Raw genomic sequence first — 26,195 nt, forward strand, 5'->3', positions numbered from 1 at the left:
ACAAGGGCAGAGATGAGTACTTGTGACACAGACTGTATGTCCTGCAAATCTAAAATATTCATGTTCCTGCCCTTATGGAAAACCTCTGCTGACCCCTACTGTAGGTGACAGGAGACAGAGCCAATACCTGCTGATTTAACATTGAATTAGGATTTATTTTAAATATTTAATAAAGTGAAAATACTTAAATAGTTATGATTCACATTTTCTTTTTCTTCCCTAGGTGCTAAATTATATGCTTCCCCGTCAAAGCAAGAAAAAAGTAGACGCCATTATCTCTGAGGCACAAGATGCAGAATATAAACTTGAATTTGTTCCAACTACCACCATAGAGTATGTTAACAGCTTAGTATTTCTTGATGAAATTCAGGAAAGGGTGAGTTGATTTTCATATAACTCAATATTCTAGAACTTGTGGTAGATAAGGAAGACAAATAAGAGAAGTTGAGGGACTGGAGGTCAATAAACAGCTGTTGAAGTATCAGAAACGCTTTCAGACAGTGTAAGTAATTGCCCTACATTGCAGCAATCATGTGAGCTCACATTAATCAAACTCTTACTACTAGTCAGGAGTTATACTAAATTTTTTTTATATATGTTACATTTTTAATCCTCGCAAAAACTTAAGAAGTGTAGGTAATTTTTTCTCATTCCATAGATGAGGAAACAGGGACTAAAAAAAAAGTCGTGTTGCCCAAGATCACAAAGATTGTGTTTGAGCTAGAATTAAATTTTTGTCTCTGACTGCAAAGCCAATGATGTTAGTCACAACTTATTGTAATTCTTATTTGTGATCAATGATCATAGGATTGTAATACAAGTCTTGACCCTTAACCCATATCTGTCTGCATAATAGTCAGGAACCTCACCGTTAGGAATGAAAGAAACTCAATTCAACTCACTTCAACAGGGAGGGGTTATTGGGAGAGACCAGTCAACAGGGGGACTCTAATGACATGGGTGATGAGGTCAACGTGTTCTCTCTCTCTCTTTCACACATACACACACACTTTCTCTGTGTCTCTCTCTCTCTCCTTTTTCTCCCTTATTTCTTTCTTTCCAGAAACCTGGTTTCCTCCTCGCAGGGTGTTCCCTGTGGCAGGCAACCTAGCATTTAATTTCAGATGTCAGTTTTTCATAAGCTTTCGTTCATACCAATTGGCATTTGAAATAGAGATAAATTTTTCTCTTAAATATCTGGAAATTGAAGATATCTTACAAATAAGAAATATAAGCTGAGTAAAATAAATCATTAATCACTGGCTAGTCTGTTATATATTAACAGAATTAACAGTAAAGGCTATTTTATGTGCATATAAAAGCAATCATTTTTTTGACATTTTTAAATTTATTTTTTATTGAAATATAGCTAAAACGTGATGTTACATTAGTTTCTAGTGCACGACCTAGGAATTCACTAACTTAAATATAACAATTTTTTTTTCTTATTTCAAAAAAAAGCAACTTCACAAAAGGGCAGATGATTGTGGTTTTCCCTCAGGTTTCCCTACATGTTATCACAGGAGTCTAGAGATGCCAAGTATTTATTAGTAGGTGTGGTCATTAAGGTGCTTTGGACAAATAACTAAAGCTCATTTGAACTCCTTAGGCCAAATGGGGACCTTATTTATGGATTCAGTAGTATTCCAAAGATCCCCACCTCTTCAACAAAAAAGTAAGTAGCCTTAAGAATTTAGCAGAACCAGGAATGAGGAGCCTGTAGGAAACCCAGGTAGTTCCTTCTCTTCATCTGTTCTTTCTGCATCTCTCTGAAGATCTACTCTACTTCTCTCCCTCTGCAGACAGACTGCTTCTGCTGCTTCATTCCTCAGCAGCAAATACGGCCAGCAGCAGCTCTCAGATTATGTACTGCAATTCCAGCCAACCACCGAGAGAGATGCTCTCTCTCCCAATATTAATTCTAAATGTCTCATAAATGCATTCAGCCTCCCCACCCCCATGCTGTTGTATAAACTAGGACAGGAAGGTAGGATCATGTTGCAGAGGGAGGACTGGTCTTACTCTAGCTCCAGAAGGAGATGTCAGGCAGAAAAGCCAGACAGCTTCCCATCTCCATGAGGTTATCTGTGCATTTCTGGTGTTGTGTTGGGGAAGCAGTTTCCCTTAGGGAGATGTTCTCCACACATGAACACATGAACAACTTTTCTTTGGAACCTCATCTATTCATTCAGAAAATTTAGTGAACACCCACTTGCAGGGTACAAGGGTTATGACAATGAGCACACCTGCCTTCAAGGAGCTCCGAGTCCATAATGAAAACAGATAATTATTATATAATGTGTATAGGTACAAGGTGCTGTTGTAGGACTTGGGGGGTTGTGGTCATTTTTGGCTTTGATGATGGGGTTTGGGTCAGGTCATGTGCACATGGCTGCTCCTTCTGTAGCCATGTGGCAGAGTGAAAGAGAGGAGGGTTCCCCCAAAACTGGAAGGTCCTTTCCCAGAAAATTAGGACAGGCACTGTCCGCGGAAGTAGGACATCAAAGTGAAGATGTTTAGTGGTCTGTTGAAGATAGTAAAAGGATTTATTAAAGGAGAGTAGGGAACACACAGTCAGAATCATGGGCCGTGCATACCTCAGGGGCTGCCCGGGGACAATCCCTGCTCAGCACGCATGCCTAGAAGCTCAAGTACTGCAACCGAGCACCCTCATGGTACATGTTGTCCCTAAAAACCAAATACTGGTATGGTTTGATGCTACTAGACACCAAAAGAGAGAGAGAAGAGAACAATAAATTTTTGTAAAAGTCATACTAACTGTGCTTAGCTCTGAACAACTTACCTCCTGAACCTGATTACCTTTCTGTAGCAACAACTGTCTCTATCACCCAGCAGGCTTCAGCCAGGGGCAGCATACTGTTAAGCACCCTCCTCTTGCACTGATTATGAATGTGTGCTGTTCATGGTACACAGCGACAGTCTCCTAGAAGACACCACTGAAAGGGAATAACCAGACTTTGATATATTTAACCAGCAACAAATGTTTCTATTTAGATCGAAAGTCTTGAAGATGAAGGGAATGTAGTGATTCAGATGTACAAGCTCATTGAACAATATCAGGTCCCTACACCTCCAGAAGACTTCGCTGTTTTTGCTACCATGAAGCCGTCCATTGTTGCAGTTCGGAATGCCATCGATAAATCTGTGGGTGACCGAGAAACAATGATAAAGCAATTTTCTCACCATTTGGGTAGAGATCTTGAAGACCTAACCAACGAAGTGAATGAAGTAAAGCTACAAGCACAGGTAAGCTAAAGCAGGATTTTTTAAAAAAATCTGTATAAAATTGGACTATTATATTTTAATTAAGCTATTTTAAAATCATAGTTCATTTTAATCTGACTAAAGTTCTATTTTTTTGTTTTTTAAAATTTTTATTATTTATTTATTTTTTAAAAAAATATTTAAAAAAATTTTTAATAAACATATAATGTATTATTAGCCCCAGGGGTACAGGTCTATGAATCACCAGGTTTACACACTTCACAGCACTCACCATAGCATATACCCTCCCAATGTCCATAACCCCACCACCTTCTCCTTACCTCCCTCCCCTTGGCAACGCTCAGTTTGTTTTGGGAGATTAAGAGTCTCCTATGGTTTGTCTCCCTCCCAATTCCATCTTGTTTCATTTATTCTTTTCCTACCTCCCAAACCCCCCACATTGCATCTCCACTTCCTCATATCAGGGAGATCATATGATAGTTGTCTTTCTCCAATTGATTAAGTTCTATTTTTGTGGTTTCATTCTAATCAATTAACAGTGTCTTTGAGCTGCTATTTAAAACTGAACATGTTTCTGAACCTCTGAGTACTGAATAAATTCCAAACTATTGCAAGTAAAGCATATGTAATATTTTCTTTCTCCTGACATGTATTTATTATTTTGAAATGAGTGCTTTTATAACTTTTTAACATATGTTGTAACTATTGCCAAAATTTAAAAATTTACATAGGTACGTATTAGGAATTTCCCATTTAGGAAGAAGCAGAGTATACATTAATAAATGACAATGAAGAATATTTGGTTAACTTGCAGCAATTTTACTATACAAAAGGTACAAGGGAAATTTTTAAAGAATTTAGCAGAGATAGCTGTGCGATTCTTAATAGAAGCATACATGAAAATATAATTTTGTTATGGTTTTATTATTAACATTAACTAAATCTGATCACAGAAGTATAAAACCATATAAAGTCATAATCAATTCAAGAAAATTTCAATATCCATTAGCAGGGAATGAATAAAATGTGTTTGGGTACATTTGCTCAAAGGAATACAATGCAGACATTAAAGATTACAATATATGTTTATACATATTGACATGGAAGCATACAAGTAGCTAGCATTTATTGTGCACTTACTATGTGTCAAGTACTGTTCTGAGGACCTTGTATTGTTTTTATTTTTATATTGAGATATTTTTGTATTTTTCACCAGAAAAAACTGTACATACTATAATAAATTTTCATGAATTACCAGAAAAATGAACACACCCAAATATCCATTATTCATGTCAAAAACTACAATGTTACTGGTGCCTTTAGGATTCCCTCAAATCACTATCCTTTTCTTCCTCCCTAAAGGAAGCCATACCCTGAATTCTAATGCTATAAATCAGTTTGGCTTGTTTATGAACTTCAATTAAACAGAATCATAAGTATGCCCTTTATTTAATTTTGTTACATTCCTGAGATTCACGCATAATGCTGTGAGTGGAAGTGGTTTATCCAACTTTGTTGTTCAATACAGTATTTCATTGTATGACACAATTTAATTATTCTATGGCTGATGGATTTGGGGGTTGTTTACAGTTTTTAACAATGATAAATAATGCTTCTTGGAACATTCTTATATATGTTTGCATGTTTTAACTCATTTAATTCTCAGAGCACCAATAAGGTTTTATTATTCATTTTTATAGAGAAGAAAACAAAGGGACAAGGAGGTAAAGTAACACAGCATCACACAAATAATAGATGGAGGAACCAGGATTCAAGCTTAGGCAGTCTGCTTCCAGTGGTTAATAATCTGACTGCTGTTGGCTATATACATGCATGGGGATTGTTAGAGAGAGCAAAAGTGCCAGCAAGTGCTTCATGTAAAAAGCATGATGCACAAACACAAAAATGACAGTAGAGGTTCTCTCCAGCAAGTGCTTCCTCCATAGTGGGTTTGAAAAGAATTTATTATCACACTTGAACAAAGAACTGCAACCTTAATATTTCTATAAATGATACCATCTTGCTGTCAAGACCTCTACTCCTGATGATGGAGGGAGTTGGAAAAAAAACAACACCTCAGTGTGACAAGTGATGATAACACAATTTATTTCAGTTTGAAATGCCTATTTCATTCTAGCTTGATCTCTTTCTTTTTTTTTAAGATTTTATTTATTTATTTGACAGACAGAGATCACAGGTAGGCAGAGAGGCAGGCAGAGGTGGGGGGAGGCAGGCTCCCTGCTGAGCAGAGTGGGATGCAGGGCTTGATCCCAGGACCCTGGGATCATGACCTGAGCTGAAGGCAGAGGCTTTAACCCACTGAGCCACCCAGGCGCCCCAGCTTGATCTCTTTCTGATAGATTTTAATTCAATTCAGAATGCCTATTGGGCATTTCTTCACCTCTGCCACCATCATCTCCATGACCTCTTGCCCCTTAAGCAGAAATCTGCATTTCTTTCTGGTGGATGGAGGGAAAGGACATCCAGTCCTCTTACTGTCCCCTGATCCATAGGACTTCTAGTGCATTGGCTGGGCTGGGCCTGGTTGTCCCAAGCTGCTGATAGCTGAGGGTCCTTCTTGATTCTTTGGGTACCATGTTGGGCCCTGCTACTGTAATCCATCATTTCTGCCATAGTCTACAGTCTCAAATGACCTGTGACCTCCTCATCCTGACCTCAGACTCCCTCTAGTCCTCCAATCCTTGAGGCAGTTCCCATTGCCAGAATCAAGACACATGAGAACTTCAAGATCCACCAAGTGTCACACCAAACCACAAAGTCCCTTCTCCCTAGACATTTCCTTTAGTTTTTCCTAGAACATGTTGCCATTTTGAATACAGTACCTTATTGGTGTTCTGAGAATTAAATGAGTTAAAACATACAAACATATATAAGAATGTTCCAAGAAGCATTATTTATCATTGTTCTGATGAATCAGAGATTATCCCCCCCAGCTATGGTCATCATAGTTCTCAAATTCTTCCAATTTCTCAGATTCTTCCAAACCTAGTCAGGTGTTCCTTCTTTGCTCCTGAACCTTTCCATTCCAATTCACTGGGTAGGGTTTCAACCTCAACAGGTCAGCCAGAAAAACTGATGTCTGACTATTTATTTTTTATCTCCTCTCTTCCATCTCTCAGGAATCAAAAGCGTTCCTGTTTCTGTGAATGTACAATGGGAATTTCCCTTATATCACGTCCTTTTCCTTCTCTTCCCTCTTGCATGCTCCTCTCCTTACCTAAAGTCATGCTGGTTGAGGAAGTGTAGGGAATGGAAGTAGATGGGAGGAAATATGTTAGGTACTATTTGAAAACAATGTTATCCCCATGACACTTCTTTATTTATTTCTATACTTTTTTATAAGGTACATCTATTGTTTTAAAATGCAGAAAAGCAACCATTTTAACATTTTCTAGAAATCAGAATGCAAAGAGAATTTGAAAAATACGTTTAAAAACTGTTTTTTAATTCATTTAATTTAATGGTCAACATCAAAAAGTAGGAATGACTAATCAATTATCTTAATTTTACAGGATCCACAGATTTTGGATATAACTGCTGACCAAGACAAAATAAAGCTCATGTTGAATGAGCTGCAGGTAGTTCTAGATGATCTTCAAAAACGTGCGTTTCAGTATAAATCCTATCAGAAGAATTTTAAGGTAAGGACAGCTCTACACGTCTGTTTTTTAAAACATATACATAGAAAAAAAAAACACGCATAGAAATGGCATTGATGCATCACCACCCTCAACAGTGTGACCCTAACCTTCAGTGTTTGGACACCTATGTGCTAGTCATTGTGCCAGAAGAGTCTGAAATACAAATATGTTATATTCTTTGCTTTCGAAATGTTTAAAGATTAGTATTCATGAGAGAAAAAATGTCTTTCTTAATAAAAACTAATGATGAATTGTAGGTAAACCCTCAGACCAGGAACTGTATTTACTATGTTAAAATATGTAGGTGGATTATTTAATGTGGTCAGTTAAAACCCCTCCAGTCTTTCTTAAGTAATACTCAAGCTTCTTTTACATTTCTATGTGTTATGATTCCATGAATATTGCCCTGGTTTGAAGTGCTAATTTGGTGAAAGAAGAGAATTTGGCTAAGCCAGGGGATAGATGGATTCCAAAAAAAGGTGGCTTTCAAAGGCTAAACAATATGCCTCAAAAAAAAAAAAAAAAGAAGAAAAATAACTAAAAGTTTTAAGTGCTCTGAATAGTTATTAAAGAGATCAAAAAGAAAAGAGAATAGGAAAAAAAAAAAAAGAAAAGAGAATAGGAAAAAAGAAAAGAGAATATGAAAAAAGAGATTCCTAGGGTCAAACCCAGAGAGCCACCAGCAATGAGAGAGGTTTTGTTACATTCTCCAGCAGTCTTGGAGGAGTGGCTGGACCTTACATGGGAATGTACCTATTTATTCCTGAGCCCCAAATGGATGGCTAGAAAGTGATCTGAGGAGCTTTTCCCTCCAGATCCCAGGGCTTAGTGCAGGAAATCTGCAAAATAATGAATGTGACTCTAGATGATGTCACTGGTGTAGTACTTGAGGTTTGTGCATTGGAGAACTGGGGTTCAAAGTTGTTCACAGGCTGAGTTAACTGACCTACAAAACAGGATAGTATGTAGTAGGAAGTAAGGTATTGAGGAAACGCTGCTTGATAAAAGTTATAACTAACAGGTGGACACTTCTTGGGTCAGAAAGGATAGCACTGCTTGAGCCAGAGCCTGAAAAAAAAATTATGTCCCCTTCTTTCCACACTTTATCCATACTTGATTAACTCTTCTTTCATGATCACCTCAGGTGTACCTTCCTTCTTCAGCTCTCAATCATTTGGGAGATAGGAATGAAGACCTAATTGGCCTAATTACTTCTTATTGTTGAGGAGGACAAGGTTAGATCCCTAATGTCAGGGTGATGCTGATCTCATAAAATGACTTTGGAAGTATTCACAGCTCTTCAATTTTGGGGGGAAGAGCTTGAGAAAGATTGGCATTAATTCTTCTTTAAATGTTTGGTAGAATTCACCAGTAAAGCCATCTGCTCCTGGAGCCATCTACTTTTGGACTTCTCTGTGTTGGGAGGTTTTGATTATTGGTTCAATCTCTTTATTCATTATTGGTCTTTTTAGATTTTCTATTTCTTCCTGATTCAGTCTTGGTAATTTATATGTTTCTAGGAATTTATCCATTTCTTTTAAGCAATATAATTTAATCGTTGGTGTATAACTATTCATAGTAGTCGCTTACAATCCTTTTTATTTCTATGGTATAAAGTTTACTCTGATTTTATTTGTTTAAGTCTTCTCTTTTTTTCTCTATCTGGCTAAATGTTTGTCTATTTTGTTCAACTTTTTTGGAAAACCAGTTCTTAATTTCATTGATCTTTTCTATTTTTCTGGTCTCTATTTTATTTATTTCCACTCTGATCTTTATTTCCTTCCTTCTGCTAATTTTAAGCTTAGTTTGTCCTTTTTCAAGTTCTTTAATGTGTAAAATGGTTTGACATCTTTCTACTTTTTTTCTACATATGTATTTATCACTATAAACATCCCTTTCAGAACTGCTTTTACAGCATCCCATAGGTTTTGGCATGATGTGTTTTCATTTGTTTCAAGTTTTGTTTTTTTTTTTTAATTTCCCTTTGATTTCCCCTTTAACCCACTGGTTGTTCAGGAGTGGGCTGTTCAGTTTCCACATGCTTGTAAATTTTCTAGCTCTCCTCTTGAGAGATTTCTAGTTTCAAGCCATTCTGATTGAAAAAGATACTTCATTCTTGTTTTGTAGCCTATCATATGATCTATCCTAAGGAATGTCCTGTGTGCACTTGGAAAGAATGTGTATTCAGCTGCTGTTGGATGGAATGTTCAAAGCCCTGGCTTATCACAGGGCTCACAGTTTCTGTGCAAACAACCCCCCTAGGGGTGTGTTCACTTCTAAGCCAAGGCAGTTTTAAAATGCTTCTATGAAAATAGCTTCTTCAGATTTTCTTGCAATCTTTCTCTCTATAGGGTTCATATACAGCACAGGGGGTTAGAAAGAGGTAGAAATGAGGCTGTTCTTTCCACATTAAATCTCCCATCCCCTCCACAAGCTACTGCACAGACATCTCCCTCTTCTGTCATCTAGTTATAATGCCCCAAAGGAAATGAATACCTCTGAAAACTCATTTGTTTTCCTAAAAAAGGCCAGGCATGTATGATCCAACTTGAAGAAGAATGCCCATGGTACTCATCATATTTATGTCTTTGCTGAACATTTAAGTTCTAAGGAAATATAAAGAGTTATATCTTACCACTCAAGTGGATATTTGAATACACATAGGGTTTATGATTTATTTTTTTCAATTGTTTCTATCTCTGCTTTTACTTCCCTATTTAGGACCCACCCATATTCTGCTAAAGAGTCACTGTATCAAGAATTACTGATAGGAGGATAACATAACATCTTTGTATCTGAAAAGTAAATAGTGTGTTTTGCTTATTGTATTTTTAAAGGTAGAAGTATCGAAATTTGAAGCTCTGGAAGAAGTTAGTGCTGAATTGAAGCTCAAACAATTGCTTTGGGATTCTTTATCTGAATGGGATAAACTCCAACAAGAATGGTTAAAGGTAAAACAAAACAAAACAAAATTTAAAAAACTCTCAATCCTGATATAATTTTTTATTAATTAAACTTAATATCCTAATAATAAGAATTATTTTTAACAATCTGGAGTAGTCTTAGTTCAGTAAAATATGCAATGTCAAAGAGGTTACTGCCTATGTTCTCATCTAGAATTCTGATGGATTGCTGTCTCACATTGAGGTCTTTCATCCATTTTGAGTTTATCTTACTATATGGTGTAAGAGAATGGTCAAGTTTCATTCTTCTGTACATAGCTGTCCAATTTTCCCATCACCATTTATTGAAGAGACTGTCTTTTTTCCACTGGATATTTTTTCTTGCTTTGTCCAAGATTATTTGACCATAGAGTTGAGGGCCCATATCTGGGCTCTCTATTCTGTTCCATTGGTCTTGAAACATTAAACTACAGGAAAATCTGAGTAAAGTAAAAAATTTTACTTTTATCATATGCCTTAATTTTTTTCTCTTTCTAATTTTTATAGTCCAAGTTTGACTGCCTGGATCCAGAATTCCTAAATAGTCAAGTTTCTAAATATGCCAAATTTGTGACTCAATTGGAAAAAGGCTTGCCACCCAACAGTGTAGTTCCCCAGCTAAAGCATAAGGTGGAAAAAATGAAAGAAAAGGTAAGTTTAGTAGAAATTATTTCAGAAACTCAAGGTCAGTCCATTACGACTTGATGCTAATGAGACTAAAGTCAGGAATTCTTCCCTGTTCAAGTTACTCAGCCCTGCAGAGAGAAAAGAAAGAACAGGGAAATTCAGTTTTTTCAGAGACAGATTGCATCCTTATCTTCAACTGGCCAAAACATGCAATTGAATTGGTTCAAGGGGCATTCAGAGTAAGAGTTTCCCAAGTGGTAGGGAGCAAGTGCAGGAATGAGTTGTAGTTACGCTAAGATACTGATCCACTCAGACCTCAGACAGCCAAATGAGGCTAGTGCAGCCGTGTCCATTTATACCACTGTACCTACTAAATATACCATTTTCCAGGTGTGCTATGATGTGATGACAATTGGGAAGCCCAGCAGTGGGTTTGTGAAGCTGACCCCTTAAAACCTTTCACTGCTGAACGAGTACTTGAAATGGGAATGAAAACTATTACAATTTTATCCTTTTAAGCAGTTTTAGATTTTTTTAAAGATGAAATAAAGGAAGATGAAATAAAAGAAGACATGGGTAGGAAAAGTAAGCAAAACTTTAGCACAACAAGAATGTTTTTGGAGTTTCTCCCTCTTTAGTTTTACAATATCTAGTCAAAACACTTCCCCAAAGTTTCTTATGTCAGCCTCTTTCTTCTTCATTCACCCTTCATGTGGTTATAGCATGTGATTGTAAACAAATTTATTTGTCGCAGTCTTTGTTCATCTTGTATTCCTTCAGAGTTCTGGCTGATTTTTTAAAAAAATAATTGCATGAAGCAAAAGTCACTTTTTGTGGTATATGGTTCTCTGGGTTTTTACAGTCATGTATAAAACACACCAGTACCATACAAAATACTTCCATCACCCTCAAATTCCCATATACTGTTCTTCGTAGTCAGCCAACCCCAGGCAACAGCTGGCCTGTTTTCTATCTCTAAAGTTCTTCATTTTATATATGATATAAATAGAATTATACAATATGTAGCCCTTTGGGTCTGGCAGTGTTAACCTAGAAAAAATGCATTTAAAATACATCCAGGTACTTCTCTTCAGAATATATAACATACTCTTCTAACTCGAAAATAAGAAGAGAAGTAATCCTTTAAAATGGGCAAAGGATTTGAACAGATATGTCCCCAAAGAAGATATGTGAAAGGCTGAATGTCATTAACCATCAGGGAAATGCAAATCAAAGTCACAATGATCTATCAGTCCACACCCACCGCAATGGCTATGCTCAAAAGGATAGATTATGTAATAAGTGTCAGTAAGGATCTGGAGCAATTGGAACCCTCACATGTTGCTGGTGGGATTATAAGTGATATAGCTTCTTTGGAATCAGTTTGGCAGTTTCTCAAAAGGAATTCCACTCCTAGACATTTACATAAGAGAATTAAAAACGTTTACACAAACACTTGTAATGTTCACAGCATCATCCATTATAGCCAAGAGTGGAAAAAACCCCAATGTCCATCAAGTAATGAATAAATCAACAAAATATAGTATATCTATACAATGGAATATTATTCAGCAATAAAAAGGAATGAAGTTTTGATACATGCTACAGCATAGATAAACCTTGAAAATGTTATACTAGGTGAAAGAAGACAAACAGCAAAAGACTACATAGCATATGGTGTCATAGATATGAAATGTCTAGAATAGAGAAATCAATAGGGAGAGAAAGTAAATTAGTGGTTACCAGGCACTGTGGAGCAGAAGAATTGGGTGATGAAAGCTAATGGTATGGGGTTTCCTTCTGGGGTCATTAGTTAGTTATAGATAATTCACAGTGACAGTTCTAAAATTAGTGGTGATAGTTGCTCATCTCTGTGAATTGGAATATTTGGAAAAAAAGCTTCTTACAAAACAGATGAACATAGGAGAGGGGCAGAAAAAATAAGACAAAATCAGAGAGGGGGCAAACCATAAGGGACTCTTAACTATAGGGAACAAACTGAGACCTGCTGGAGGGAAGGAAGGAGGGTATGGGGTAGCTCAGTGATGGGCATTAAAGAGGGCATGTGATCTAATGAGCACTGGGTGTTATATGCAACTGATGAATCACTAAACTCTACCTCTGAAAGTAATAATATACTATATGTTAATTAAGTTGAAATACAAAATTAAAAAAATTCTTCCATGTTGTTAGGTGAATTAATAGTTTGTTGATTTTTATTGCTGAGTAATAATTTCATTATATAGATTATTACCATTGGTTTTTCCATTCACCTCTTGAAAGAAATTTGGGTTATGACCAGTTTTATAGCAATTATTAACAAGATATTCTCAACAGTCCTTTGCAGTTTTTTGAGTGAACACGAGTTTTTAATTCACTCTGGTGGAGAACTAGGAGTGGAATTACTAGGTGGCATGGGAAGTGTATGTTTATAAGAAACTCGCCTAACTGTTTTTCAAAGGACTGTAACATTTTGCCTTCCCATGGGCAATGTGTGAGAATTCTAGCTGTTCCTCATCCTCCCCAGCACTTGCTATTGGTTGGGAGGTTTTTGTGTGGTTTGGTTTGGTTTTCATTTTAGTCACTCCAGTAAATGTATAAAAGTATCTCCTGGCCGTCGCATTTGCATTTTTCCAGTGACTAATCATGTGGAGTGTAATTTAAATGTCTTTTTTCCATTCTTTTAACTTCTTTGGTGAAATGTCTGTGTGGCTCTTTGCCCAATTTTTAACTGGGTTGCTTGTTTTGTTATTATAGCACTTTAAGAGTTTTTTGTAATCTGGATCCAACTCCTTTTTCAAATACGTAACCTGAAAATATTTTTTCCCAGTTAGTGGCTTGTCTCTTCAAGCCCCTTACCAGGGACTCTCAGAGTGCAAGCAGTTTTAATTTGAATAAGTTCAATTTATATTCTTTGCTTTTATGGACTATCTTTATAGTATAGTATCTAAAAATGTCTTGCTAAACTTAAGGGTCACACAGATTGTCTCCTATATTTTCCTTTAGAAGTTTTATAGTTTTACTTTTCTTACATTTTTAAGGATTTATTTGAGTTATTTTGCATAAAATATGAGATGTGTCAAGGTATACAATTTTCACATATGGATGTCCACTGGATCCAGCACCATTATTTGAAAAGATTACCCTTTCTCCATTGAACTGCCCTTGGAACTTTGCTATAAGTCCCCTGACTACCTTTATTAATCTATTTCTGGACTCTATTCTATTTTGTTGTTCTATGAGTCTACTCTTTCACCAATGCTATACTGTTTTGATAACTAGAGTAAGTCTTGAAATCAGGTAGGTGTAAGTCCTCCAGATTTGTTCTTCTTTTTCACATTTTGTCCATTCGAATTCCTTTACCCTTCCATAGAAATCTTAGAATTAAGTTGTCAATATGTATAAAAAATTGCCAGGAATTTTTGAAAGATTGTGTTGAATGTATAGATCAATTTGAAGAGAACTGACATCTTAGCCAGAGGGAATTTTGTAGTGTCTTACCAGCATATCTCTTAATTTAGTTGTCTTCTTTTATTTTTTTCATTGAAGTTTGCTATTTCAGTATACAGATTTTGCATGTATTTTGTTAGTTTTATAATTAAATATTTTTTATTATCCTAAATAGTATTTTGGGGTCTTTAAAAAGATTTATTTTTTTATTTGACAGAGAGAGAGAGAATGCAAAAAGCAGGCTCCCTGTAAGGAGACCAATATGGGACTCGATCCCAGGGACCTGGGGTCATGACCTGAGCTGAAGGCAGACGCTCAACCAACTGGGCCACCCAGGCATCCCAGTAATATTGTTTTTAATTCCAAATTCCAATTGTTCATTGCTGCTATAATGGCAGAATACTATTGAATACTTGACCATTGTATATTGATCTTATGTCCTGTGATCTTACTGAATTCATTTTTTAATTTTAGGGGCTTTTTTTTTGTACATTAAAATGAGTTGGGAAGGGTTCCTTCCTCTTCTGTTTTCTGGAGGAAATAGTATAGAGTTAATATTATTTCTTCTTTAAGTGTGTAGTAGAATTCACTAGTGAAGCCATTTCTGTTTGAAGTCTACTTTTTTGGAAGGCTTTTAACTACAAATTGAATTTCTTTACTATTTCTTTAATTTCTTTAATACATATTGAATTATTCAGGTTATCTATTTCTTCTTGAGGGGGGTTTGTAGTGTATTTTTCAAGGTAATGGTTCATTTTATCCAAATTGTTGAATTTATAGACATAGAGTTGATCATATTTCTTTAGTATATTTTAAAAGTATGTGGGATCTGGGGCATCTGGGTGGCTTAGTCAGTTAAATGTTCGGTTCTTGGTTTTGGCTCAGGTCATGATCTCATGAGTTTTAGGATCAGGCCCTGTTTCAGACTCTGTGCTCAGCTGGGAGTCTGCTTGAAGATTCTCTTCCTCCACTGCTCTCCCAACTCACTCACTCTCACTCTTTTTCTCTGTCTTTCTAAAATAAATCTTTAAAAAAAAAAGTGGGATGAGAAGTGAGTCTGCTTTTTCACTGTTGATGTTGGTAATTTGTATCTTTCTGTATAGCTTTATCTGTTCTCTGTTATATATTATTATATATAATAATAATATATTATATATAATGCTATATATAATACTATATTATATAATATAACATTGCAATAATATATTGCTACTATTTTTATTTTATACAATCATCTTTCAGGACAATCAAAATAGGAAACAAAATGAAATTTATTTTGCCTTTATTTCTAGTCTTCATTTCTTTGTGTGGATCTAAGATTCTGACTCATAGCTTGAAGAACTTCCATTAATATTTCTTATTGAGTAGGTATGCTAACAATGAGTTTCCTAAGTTTCAGTTTTGAGAAATTCTTTATCCTTTATTTGAATAATAATTTAAATGATAATATAAACTTATCATTCTCAGTCAACAGGTTTTGTTTTTTCTTTCAGCAATTTAAAAGTATCCTTTCATCACTTTCTTGCTTGCATGGTTTCTAACAAGAAATCTGCTATAGTTCTTCTCCCTGTTCTTCTGTAGATAATAGTATTTTTTGGTTGGGCTGCCTTCAAGATTATTTCTTTTTCTTCATTTTGGTCAGTTTATAATGTGATATGCCCAGGTGTGTGTTGTTGTTTACAGTTTGTATTTATCCCAATTCGTGTTATCTGATTTTCTTGGATCTGTGGTTTGGTATCTGTCTTTAATTTGGGGGAAAAATGTAGCCATTTATGTTATTCTTTGAGATTTCTGTTGCTTGTATGCAATATATGTTGCATATATTGTCCTGTAGCTCTTGGATGCTCTGTGGTTTTGGGTTTTGTTTTTTTACTGTTTTGGGTTTTTAACCTCTATTTTCTCTCATGTATCAGTATGGGGATTTTCTACTCACTTATTTTCCCATTCACAGATTCCTTGGCTGTTTCAAGCTCATCAAAGACATTCTTTATCTCTCTTGCTAGCTTTTCCCATTCTAACGTTTATTTAATTCTTAATTATAGCTTCAATCTTTTTTTTAAGATTTTATTTATTTGTCAGAGAGAGAGAGAAAGAGCACAAGGAGGGGGAGCAGCAGGCAGAGGCAGAAACAGGTTCCCCACTGAGCAAGGAGCCATATGCAAGACTCGATTCCAGGACCCTGGGATCATGACCTGTGCCAAAGGCAGATGCTTAGCTAACTGAGCCACCCAGATGTACCAGCTTACATTTTCCTATTATCATTTCCCATCTGGTATTGTATGTTGCCTACCTTTTCCATTAGAGCCATTACCATGTTAATTATAATTATTTTGCATTCTCTATTAATTTCAACATTGTGTGTCATATCTGAGTCTGGTGGGTTTTGTTTGCTTGTTTGTTTCTTTTTTTTTCCCAATTTATTTATTTTCAGAAAAACAGTATTCATTATTTTTTCACCACACCCAGTGCTCCATGCAAGCCATGCCCTCTATAATACCCACCACCTGGTACCCCAACCTCCCACCCCCCCGCCACTTCAAACCCCTCAGATTGTTTTTCAGAGTCCATAGTCTCTCATGGTTTACCTCCACTTCCAGTTTACCCAAAAGCACATACCCTCCACAATGTCCATAACTATCCCCTCTTCTCCCAACCCCCCTCCCCCCAGCAACCAACAGTTTGTTTCGTGAGATTAAGAGTCACTTATGGTTTGTCTCCCTCCCTATCCCATCTTGTTTCATGGATTCTTCTCCTACCCACTTAAGCCCCCATGTTGCATCACCACTTCCTCATATCAGGGAGATCATATGATAGTTGTCTTTCTCCGCTTGACTTATTTCGCTAAGCATGATACGCTCTAGTTCCATCCATGTTGTCGCAAATGGTAAAATTTCGTTTCTTTTGATGGCTGCATAGTATTCCATTGTGTATATATACCACATCTTCTTTATCCATTCATCTGTTGATGGACATCTAGGTTCTTTCCATAGTTTGGCTATTGTGGACATTGCTGCTATAAACATTCGGGTGCACGTGCCCCTTTGGATCACTACGTTTGTATCTTTAGGGTAAATACCCAGTAGTGCAATTGCTGGGTCATAGGGCAGTTCTATTTTCAACATTTTGAGGAACCTCCATGCTGTTTTCCAGAGTGGTTGCACCAGCTTGCATTCCCACCAACAGTGTAGGAGGGTTCCCTTTTCTCCGCATCCTCGCCAGCATCTATCATTTCCTGACTTGTTGATTTTAGCCATTCTGACTGGTGTGAGGTGATATCTCATTGTGGTTTTGATTTGTATTTCCCTGATGCCGAGTGATATAGAGCACTTTTTCATGTGTCTATTGGCCATCTGGATGTCTTCTTTGCAGAAACGTCTGTTCATGTCCTCTGCCCATTTCTTGATTGGATTATGTTAACAAAATCAAAAGACAACTGGCAGAATGGGAGAAGATATTTGCAAACGACATATCAGATAGAGGACTAGTGTCCAAAATCTATAAAGAACTTAGCAAACTCAACACCCAAAGAACAAATAATCCAATCAAGAAATGGGCAGAGGACATGAACAGACGTTTCTGCTTGTTTGTTTCTTAAGTGTATGTTTATCTTAGCTTTTTATATAGTTCTGACATTTTTATTGAAAGCCAGGCATCTTATGTAGTACCCTAGATACTGAAGTAAATAATTCTTAGGCCTGGAAATGAGCGTGCCTTTCCTCCTACTTGCCTTTTTGTGTGGCATGTTATGTTAAATCTAGTAAGGAATTGGGCTAGATTTGAGGTTTGATGTTGCTATTGTTACCCTCAGTATACTACAAATTGTTCTTTTGATACCTTGTGTTTATGGTTTAGGCTCATTTGCCAAGGATTATTTTTTCAATTTTTGTTTCTCCCTGACCTTGGGTCCTCCCTATATATTGTCCCCAGAGACAATCTGTCTCTTGCAGCTAATCAGTCCGTATTCCAGTTATTTTTATTCAATATTTGTTAGTCTGGTGGGAGAGGTTAGGAGGGGCATTTCATTTGTGTTCTGATTAAGCCTCTATCTTACCAAGGCACTGTGTCTCTTGTTCTCAGACTGTTGACCTTCACTGGTATTCCTGCCCCTCCTCCAGCTGTAGTAATGAGCCTAGATAGTATTTCTTTCCCTCTCCCATGAATAGAGCTTTTATTTTTCCAATTTTGTTTCTCCCAGGATATACAGAAATCTATAGTGGGTTATCACAATGCCTTAAAATAGCAGTGTTTGTTGCTCATTTTCCTGACATTAAGTCATTTGTTTTATATGAAAACTGGGAGAAATGGGTTGATTAGAGTTACAATAGTGGCTGCTGTGTTCCTCTCCCCAGCCAGCACCGTAAGGTAGACTTTCTTAGGATTCTCCCCAGTCTTCCCTGTGAACACCTTTGTGTTTGTAGACTTCACATTCTTATGCTACCCTACTCTCACTCTTTAGGAATTTATTTTTTTCCCTTTTTAGCAACTTATTTTTTAAATTTAGCTGAATCTTCTTGCTAGCTTAAGTGACAACCCAAGGCATATGTCCTAGGTAAGCAAATTCTCAGGTCCTGTTTTGTTTTTTGTTTTGTTTTGTTTTGCTGTGGAGAAATCTACAGATAACAGTCTCCTTCCAAATTTTGAGTTAGTTTTTTGCCCTTCAACCTCTATTTTTTCCCCCAATTTATTTATTTTCAGAAAAACAGTATTCATTATTTTTTCACCACACCCAGTGCTCCATGCAAGCTGTGCCCTCTATAATACCCATCAACCTCTATTTTTTGATGGGATCATTAGAAGTAATTAATTTTCAGTTTGTCCAGAATTTTCCTTTTGTAAGAGCACAAGTGGTATTCTTTCCAGTTCTCCACATTCCTGAATTGAAATCAGAAGCCTTGGGCTATGTTTTTAAGGTAGGGGAGGTGGATGGGGGATAACATAATTAGGTGATGAGCATTAAGGAGGGCATTTGACATAATTAGCACTGGGTAGTATAGGCAACTGACAAATCATTAAATTCTACCACTGAAACTAATAAAACACTATATGTTAGTGAATGAAAGAAAGGAAGGAAGAAATAAAGAAAGGGGAAATAAACTCGTATATCTATAGTCAAAAAAAAAAAAAAAAGATAAAAAGCATGGTGCCTTTAAGACTGTTTGCTTTCCAGCTTCCAGTTATCATTGACTTGAGAAACCCAACTTTGAAGTCAAGACATTGGGCAGCTATTGAACAAACAGTTGATGCCTCCCTAGTGGACCTTGAAATTCCATTAACCTTGGAGAAGCTCTCTGAGTTGCGTGTTTTTGATTTTGCCCAAGAAATCCAGGACATTTCTGGACAGGCTTCTGGAGAAGCTGCCTTAGAAACAATTCTTAAAAAGGTAAATCTGGAAAATATGTTCTGAAGATCAAGGACTGTGTACATTTTCATATTTAGCATGAAGATCACCAACTTTGGATTCATCTATATGGGTTTTTCATCATTGCACCTCTCAATGTCTCATCAGTCGTCCTTCTGTTGTTCCCTTACCATTTATTATCATTATTATTGTCAGCAACACTTTCATCAGTATCCTCTTTCCACTTAGTTTATAGTCCACTTTGATGATAACAAAGTTTGATATTTACAAGCTTATATGAAAAACCACATTCCAAGGAAGATCTTTTATACTACCAAAATACATCATCTTTCAAACTACCAGAAAAAAGTAACAGTGTAAAATGCTACAAGACAATGAAGAGACTTCCCTACTTAAGCTACTTACCTCCTTACCCTAAAAATACACACATACCCACCTGTGTAAAAAGAAATATTTTCCTTACATTTGAGGCATAAAGTGGTAAGGGATGGACATTAACATATCACACGTTACTTATATGTATTTAAATGTTCATCAGTAAAATTTAGCATATCAGTATCATTTAACCAGGAAGAAGATTTCAAGAATTTTAAAGGCAGTTAAGAGGAAAATGGGATGATTATGGAGTTTTCACTTATTTTATTCTACTTGCATTTATTGAGTACCTAAACAAATTAATTTTGGAATCCTAAGAATTGAATTATTTCTAAGGTGGAGGATTCTTGGAAAACAACTGAATTCGTCGTTCTCCCTCACCGTGACTCCAAAGATGTGTTTATCCTGGGTGGCACAGATGACATACAGGTAGGGTAACTGGGTTATTGAAAACCCATGGTAAAGATTGGTCAGACCTACTCCTGAATCTTCTATGGGAGATTATGATGAAGGAATAAAATATGAGAGTTACTAAGAAAAAATCTAATTGGAAAGGCAAAATATGAATATGAATAATTGACAGATATGCTTGTACATGAAGTATTAGCAAAGCAATAAAAGTGGCATACATATGAATTATAATTGTATACTTAACAGTTGAAAAGTTTAGAAAAGCAAGAGATAATTTATAAGCTGAAGTGATCACAGCATCCTTCCTAGACCAGCCAAGACATGCTGGACCTTAAAGAATAAATGGTATTTGACAGACATAAATGAGAATGAAAGGCATTTCAAACCATTTAAATGAGGCAAAGAAAAATGAACAAGCATTTCAGGTTTATACCGCATGAAGAAACTAAGTTCACCTGAATTTTTTTGAGATAGGAGTAGATGGCCATACTCTGAAAAATGAAAGAAAATAAATCTAATCGATGCATTTGGAATATTCTTAAATGATTTAAAATTCAAACACATATTTGTTTAGTAGAAGGATCTGTATCTTACGGCCAAATTTAAAAAGCAAAGCCTTGACCCATTTGGGTGTACCCATACAAGAACTAATGATGAAATGGCTTTGCCAGGTGTAGTTGGAAGAGCAAGACCAGATGTTACTGCTGGCAGTAGACGAGAGAGCAAACCCAAGAAGAAAGTCAGGTAGAAGCAGGCCAAGTGATGCTGGGTGATGGGACATCTGCTCTCAAGAAATTTATAATTTAAATAGGGCAATTTAAATCCTTTAGATTAACAGACACATTTTTTAGAATTCACATGTTCTGTAAGGATTGCTGTAGTGTAAAGGGGAAAAGTAGGGGAAGGAGGTAGAGGGAAAACTGTTTATAGTCATTCTAACCTTGATATAAATGAGTTCAATTCCCCATTCCTCAAGATAATTGAGATAAAGCAGTGTTTCATTGGATAGAGAAGATACCTAATTTTATAAGTTTTGAGTACTTTGAGAAATAAAGGCTTAGATGACCAAATGGTATAAAGAAGGTACCAGAAGGGCGCCTGGGTGGCTCAGTGGGTTAAGCCGCTGCCTTCGGCTCAGGTCATGATCTCAGGGTCTTGGGATCGAGTCCCGCGTCAGGCTCTCTGCTCAGCAGGGAGCCTGCTTCCTCCTCTCTCTCTCTCTCTCTGCCTGCCTCTCTGCCTACTTGTGATCTCTCTCTGTCAAATAAATAAATAAAATATTAAAAAAAAAAGAAAAAGAAGGTACCAGATACCTTAAAGTATGGGGAGAGAGGAGAAGAGTATTGAACCAAACAACAACAACAAAAAATGTGCCATTAATAATTACAGAAATAGGCAAGATTTGGCAATCAGAAGTCTCTCAGTAACATTTGAGAGGACGTGAGAGTGGGTTGTGAGGCACTGAAGTGGATAAGGAAGGGAAGCAGATGGGTAGGAAACAGTAGGCGGGACGAGGCTATTTATTCAAAAGGTTGGACTTTGAGTGGACTCTTGGGATTAAACATCTGTAATTATCTTTGAGAGCACAAACTCATGATGCTGCATGTTTTTTCTTCTTTGTTTAAAGGTCCTTCTTGATGACAGCACCATCAACATTGCAACCATTGCCTCATCACGTTATGTTGGTCCATTGAAAACTCGAGTGGATGACTGGCAGAAACAACTTGCCTTATTTAATCAAACACTGGTGAGTGAAGGCAGTTTCAGTTCATGCACTCAGAGAATTGGGGGAGCCACGGTACTTTAGAAATCATTTCTTTAATCTGATATGGTTTAGAAATAAGACAATTGTTAAATATGATATAGGTTAAATATATAGTTTAGAAATAAGACTTAATTGTTGACATTTTATTATATTCAGAATGTAAGGAAAATGCAAATATACTAAGTTTTTCTTTATATGATTATGCCATATCATATTAATTATTATTGCCATGAAACAAAATACCACAAACTTGGTGGTATGAAACAGTCTATATTTATTTTCCCACAGTTTCTGTGGCTCAGGGGTTCAGGTATGGTTTAACTGAATCTCCTACTTAGGGTCTCACAAAGGTTCAATCAAGATGTGGGCCATGACTTGGTTCTCATCAGAGGTTCAACTCAAGGAGGATCCCTTTCCAAGCTCACTCACATTGTTGGCAGAAACCATTTCCTCGCAACTCTGGGATTAAGGGCTTCAATTTCTTGCTGGCTCTCAGGTGGAGGTCATCCTCAGCTCCTCTATGTTGCCCACATTTTTTGTTTACTTATAAATCTATAGTTTTATTGAGACAAAAGTCACAATGTGGTATGAAGTTTACATTTAAACCAAGTTTTCATAAAAAAACTAGTACCTGTCTGAAAAGATTTTGTAATGGAGTTCTAGATGCTCGTCTAGATGATATGAACTACTGATGGGTATCATGATTCAAGATAGCATTTTTGGTATTTGTCAATTCCTAAGATTAAAAAAATTCTCTTTGTTATGTGTTTTAAGGTGATCACTGCCCTAGTATGAAAGCTTAACCTTTTTCTGAGACCAGGACTTTTGAAATCATTCAGCTCTTGAAATGATTCAATGAACTTGTGTTGTCACTAACTGAATCCTGCCACCAATGGTTTCAGAATTCAAAGTTCAAAAGACAGAGAACCTCTAAGAATTTTTCACCTTAAGAATATATGCCCTTGTCTTCAGCTATTCTCATTCCCCCTGCACCTCCCTCTTTCCCTCCCTAAGTACCTCAGCCAGTTGATATATTAAACTCTGTAATTGGAAAAGAAAGGTACATACACTCCAGTGAAAGACTTGTCTCCTCAACCGGTTTCCATCCCAAAATGGCAGGCAGCTTTGGTACCTTATTAAGTGGCTTAAACCTCTGCTGGCAACAGCTTTAAGCTCAGGCAGGGAACACCTGGGCTTCTAAGTTTCAGGCATTCACAGCTTTTAGACAACCTCTCACAGTACCACAACAACCTCGTATATACTGGAAAAACACACACTGTTGCTTTAAGTCTCCTTGGTACCCTTCCTTGTGGTACACCTTTCCTTTTTATTTTATTCTACTTCAGATTACCCCACAGTAGAACAAAAAATCCATTTATACTGACCTTACTTTGTTCCCATCCAATCTCTTTCTTAGACTGCAGATTTCTAGCTTGACCTAATTATTGCTTAGATTTCTAAATATTCTTTTTTTTAATTTTTAAGATTTTATTCATTTATTTGACAGAGACAAAGGTAGCGAGAGCAGGAACACAAGCAGGGGAAGTGGGAGAGGGAGAAGCAGGATTCCCGCTGAGCAGGGAACCCAATGCAGGGTTCGATTCTAGGACCCTGGGATCATGACCTGAACCAAAGGCAGACGCTTAACCTACTGAGCCACCCAGGTGCCCCAGGTTTCTAAATATTCTAATATGAAAAGTTATCTGTACAATAATAAAGGCACTAAGTGGGAAAAGATCTTGTTCCAACTTTGTTACATGGAGATCATTTTTAGGAATTACCCTCTTTGATGAATCCCTTATAATCTGACCCCTGTCCATCTCAGCCTCCTCTACTGATGGCTGAGCCCTATAAAGGGAGGGACTATAGAGCAAAGTAATGTTTTCACAGGGGTCCCTTAAAAAAGTGCCAAATAGTGGGGACTATCCAAAGAATTAAGTGGAAAGTAAGATACTTGAGATAAACCAGGGAGCGCTTGTGACACTAGGGCTCAGGCATAACCCCAAATCCAGAGTGAGAAGTGAGAAATTCTCACAGATGTAGAGCCGACACACGCACTGGCGGGAGGCACAGAATACCGTGAGAACTAGGTCCCGACACTGCATTTCTGGGATGAAAAATTTGATGATGCCCACATTTTTCTCCTAGGAAGAGTGGCTAAACTGCCAGAGAAACTGGCTCTACCTAGAAAGTATTTTTAATGCTCCCGATATTCAGAGGCAGCTACCTGCCGAGGCTAAGATGTTCCTGCAAGTGGATAAGTCGTGGAAAGAAATCATGAGGAAGGTGAACCGGCTGCCTAATGCTCTTCGAGCAGCAACTCAACCAGGTATAAAACAAAATTTTAAAAAACAAATAAAAAGACTTTACGACCATCTATAAGATTCTGGCAATATGGGGGTACATTCAATCCTTGTTGATTCTCGTCAGCGTTGATGACCATGAACAGTTATAGCGCATCCAACACTCGTGCTGAAAAATGTGAACTAAGCACTGTTGTTGCTGTTGTTAACTATTATCGCTGTTATTATTACTCGTCAGCTTAGTTCATAATTTTGGCACCCAAGAATCTGATTATTTCTGCTCCTTTTATAATTTGGGGATTCTGCCATAGAGTATCAGTGAGTCCTGCATGTCACAATTTGACTACAAGATATATATTCACATTCAGTTGACCCATTCTGCTAAAGCTCTCAGACTTAGAACCATAAAAATGTCTCCATCTGATTTTTCAGTAATTCATGAAAAACATTTGTGACGAAGGGCTCTTTCGACACAGTTGAGTGGCATTTGAACAGAAAGCAGCAGGAAAGAGGGTGTGAGACACATGTGCAAATCTGAGAGAGCGTGTGAAAGGCAGAGAGAACAACAAAGTTGAAGCCCTAAAGTGAGAATGCACTTAGCGTGCACAGTGGTCTGTGCTTGGGTTTGGCTTTGGTTCATGCACCAAAAAAGTGGGGTGCACCAGCTAAAAATTGTTGCAGGTTGAATACTTGTTTGTCTGTGGTAATTATAATTAATAGTAGATAATGTTATTTTTTTTTCAATTTTTTTATTTTCAGAAAAACATTATTCATTATTTTTTCACCACACCCAGTGTTCCATGCAAGCCATGCCCTCTATAATACCCACCACCTGGTACCCCAACCTCCCACCCCCCCCGCCACTTCAAACCCCTCAGATTGTTTTTCAGAGTCCATAGTCTCTCATAGTTTACCTCCCCTTCCAATTTACCCAAATTCCCTACTCCTCTCTAACGCCCCTTGTCCTCCATGCTATTTGTTATGCTCCACAAATAAGTGAAACCATATGATAATTGACTCTCTCTGCTTGACTTATTTCACTCAGCATAATCTCTTAAAAGTAACAGTTAACATTGTTAGCCAACCTCCCACAATTTATGTTTTTTCGTCCGTTTCTTATCAAATAAAGGCAAAGCTTTAAAGAATGTTAATGTCATATTTTACTTCCACTTAAAATGGTATTTTCTATTGATTTTTAACACAATTTTACTATTGCCTTTTCCCACCCAATAAACAGGACTTCTGGAGACTTTTCAAAATAATAATGCATTACTTGACCAAATTCAGAAGTGTCTAGAGGCATATTTAGAATCAAAAAGAGTCATCTTTCCAAGGTAAGTTTATAAAGCAACCTATGATATTTTTAGTAGTGAAAACTATCCATTAATTTAAAAGGGTATACTTAAAAAGAAACCATTACCTCAAAACATCAGGGAACCAGAACCAGAAACAAGAAAGATACGATAGTTGGCCGATCAACCCAGCTGGTATCTTGATTGGGGAGTGTAAGGCTCAAGAACAGAGGTCAAGTATTTGGTGGAGGACTAAGTGGGTGAGTACCCAAGGTGCCAGAGAGATTCTTGGTCTCAGCATTGTTTCATTGTTGGGTGCACGTGTGTGTGTCTGCCTGCATGTGTGTCCGTAGATGTGCATGCGAAAAGTCAGAGGACACTTTTGCCTGAGCAGGTTTCTTTGGATTAATCAGTGACCTAAGAGTGTCACTGGAGAAGTTGTCCAAGAGATCTTTTCACAAAAGTCCAAATGAAATTTTTTATTCATCTCTTTATTCCAAAAACATACCAAATGTTGTGCTAAGTGCTGAAGATACAAAGAAGAAAAGGCTGGATTCCTGCCCTAATGGGGCTCGTGGTTAACACGTGAATAATCATGTAAATAAACCATTATAATATAGTTTTTTTAACACCAGGATAAATTACGTGATGATAGCCAAAGCTCCCAGCTTCAATCATTAAGGCATATTGTACTATAAGACACGGCAAAATGGTTCATCTTCCCTGGTATTTTCCTGTTAGTTGTTAAGGAAATGGCCATTAA

General features: G+C 36.9%; 1 protein-coding gene across 1 annotated transcript in view; it reads left to right on the forward strand.

The window, feature by feature from the left end:
* Positions 1–26,195, forward strand: part of DNAH6 (dynein axonemal heavy chain 6) — a 223,832-nt gene that overhangs the window by 45,712 nt on the left and 151,925 nt on the right. Inside the window, exons 13-22 of the mRNA XM_044261526.1 lie at positions 224–376; positions 3,016–3,267; positions 6,780–6,908; positions 9,746–9,859; positions 10,358–10,501; positions 19,095–19,307; positions 19,998–20,090; positions 21,700–21,819; positions 23,986–24,166; positions 25,378–25,474. Coding sequence (XP_044117461.1) covers positions 224–376; positions 3,016–3,267; positions 6,780–6,908; positions 9,746–9,859; positions 10,358–10,501; positions 19,095–19,307; positions 19,998–20,090; positions 21,700–21,819; positions 23,986–24,166; positions 25,378–25,474 — 1,496 coding nt within the window. The remainder of the gene's footprint in view (positions 1–223; positions 377–3,015; positions 3,268–6,779; positions 6,909–9,745; positions 9,860–10,357; positions 10,502–19,094; positions 19,308–19,997; positions 20,091–21,699; positions 21,820–23,985; positions 24,167–25,377; positions 25,475–26,195) is intronic.

The sequence above is a fragment of the Neovison vison genome, chromosome 8 (genome assembly GCF_020171115.1).
Source record: "Neovison vison isolate M4711 chromosome 8, ASM_NN_V1, whole genome shotgun sequence".
Classification (NCBI taxonomy): Eukaryota; Metazoa; Chordata; class Mammalia; order Carnivora; family Mustelidae; genus Neogale; species Neogale vison.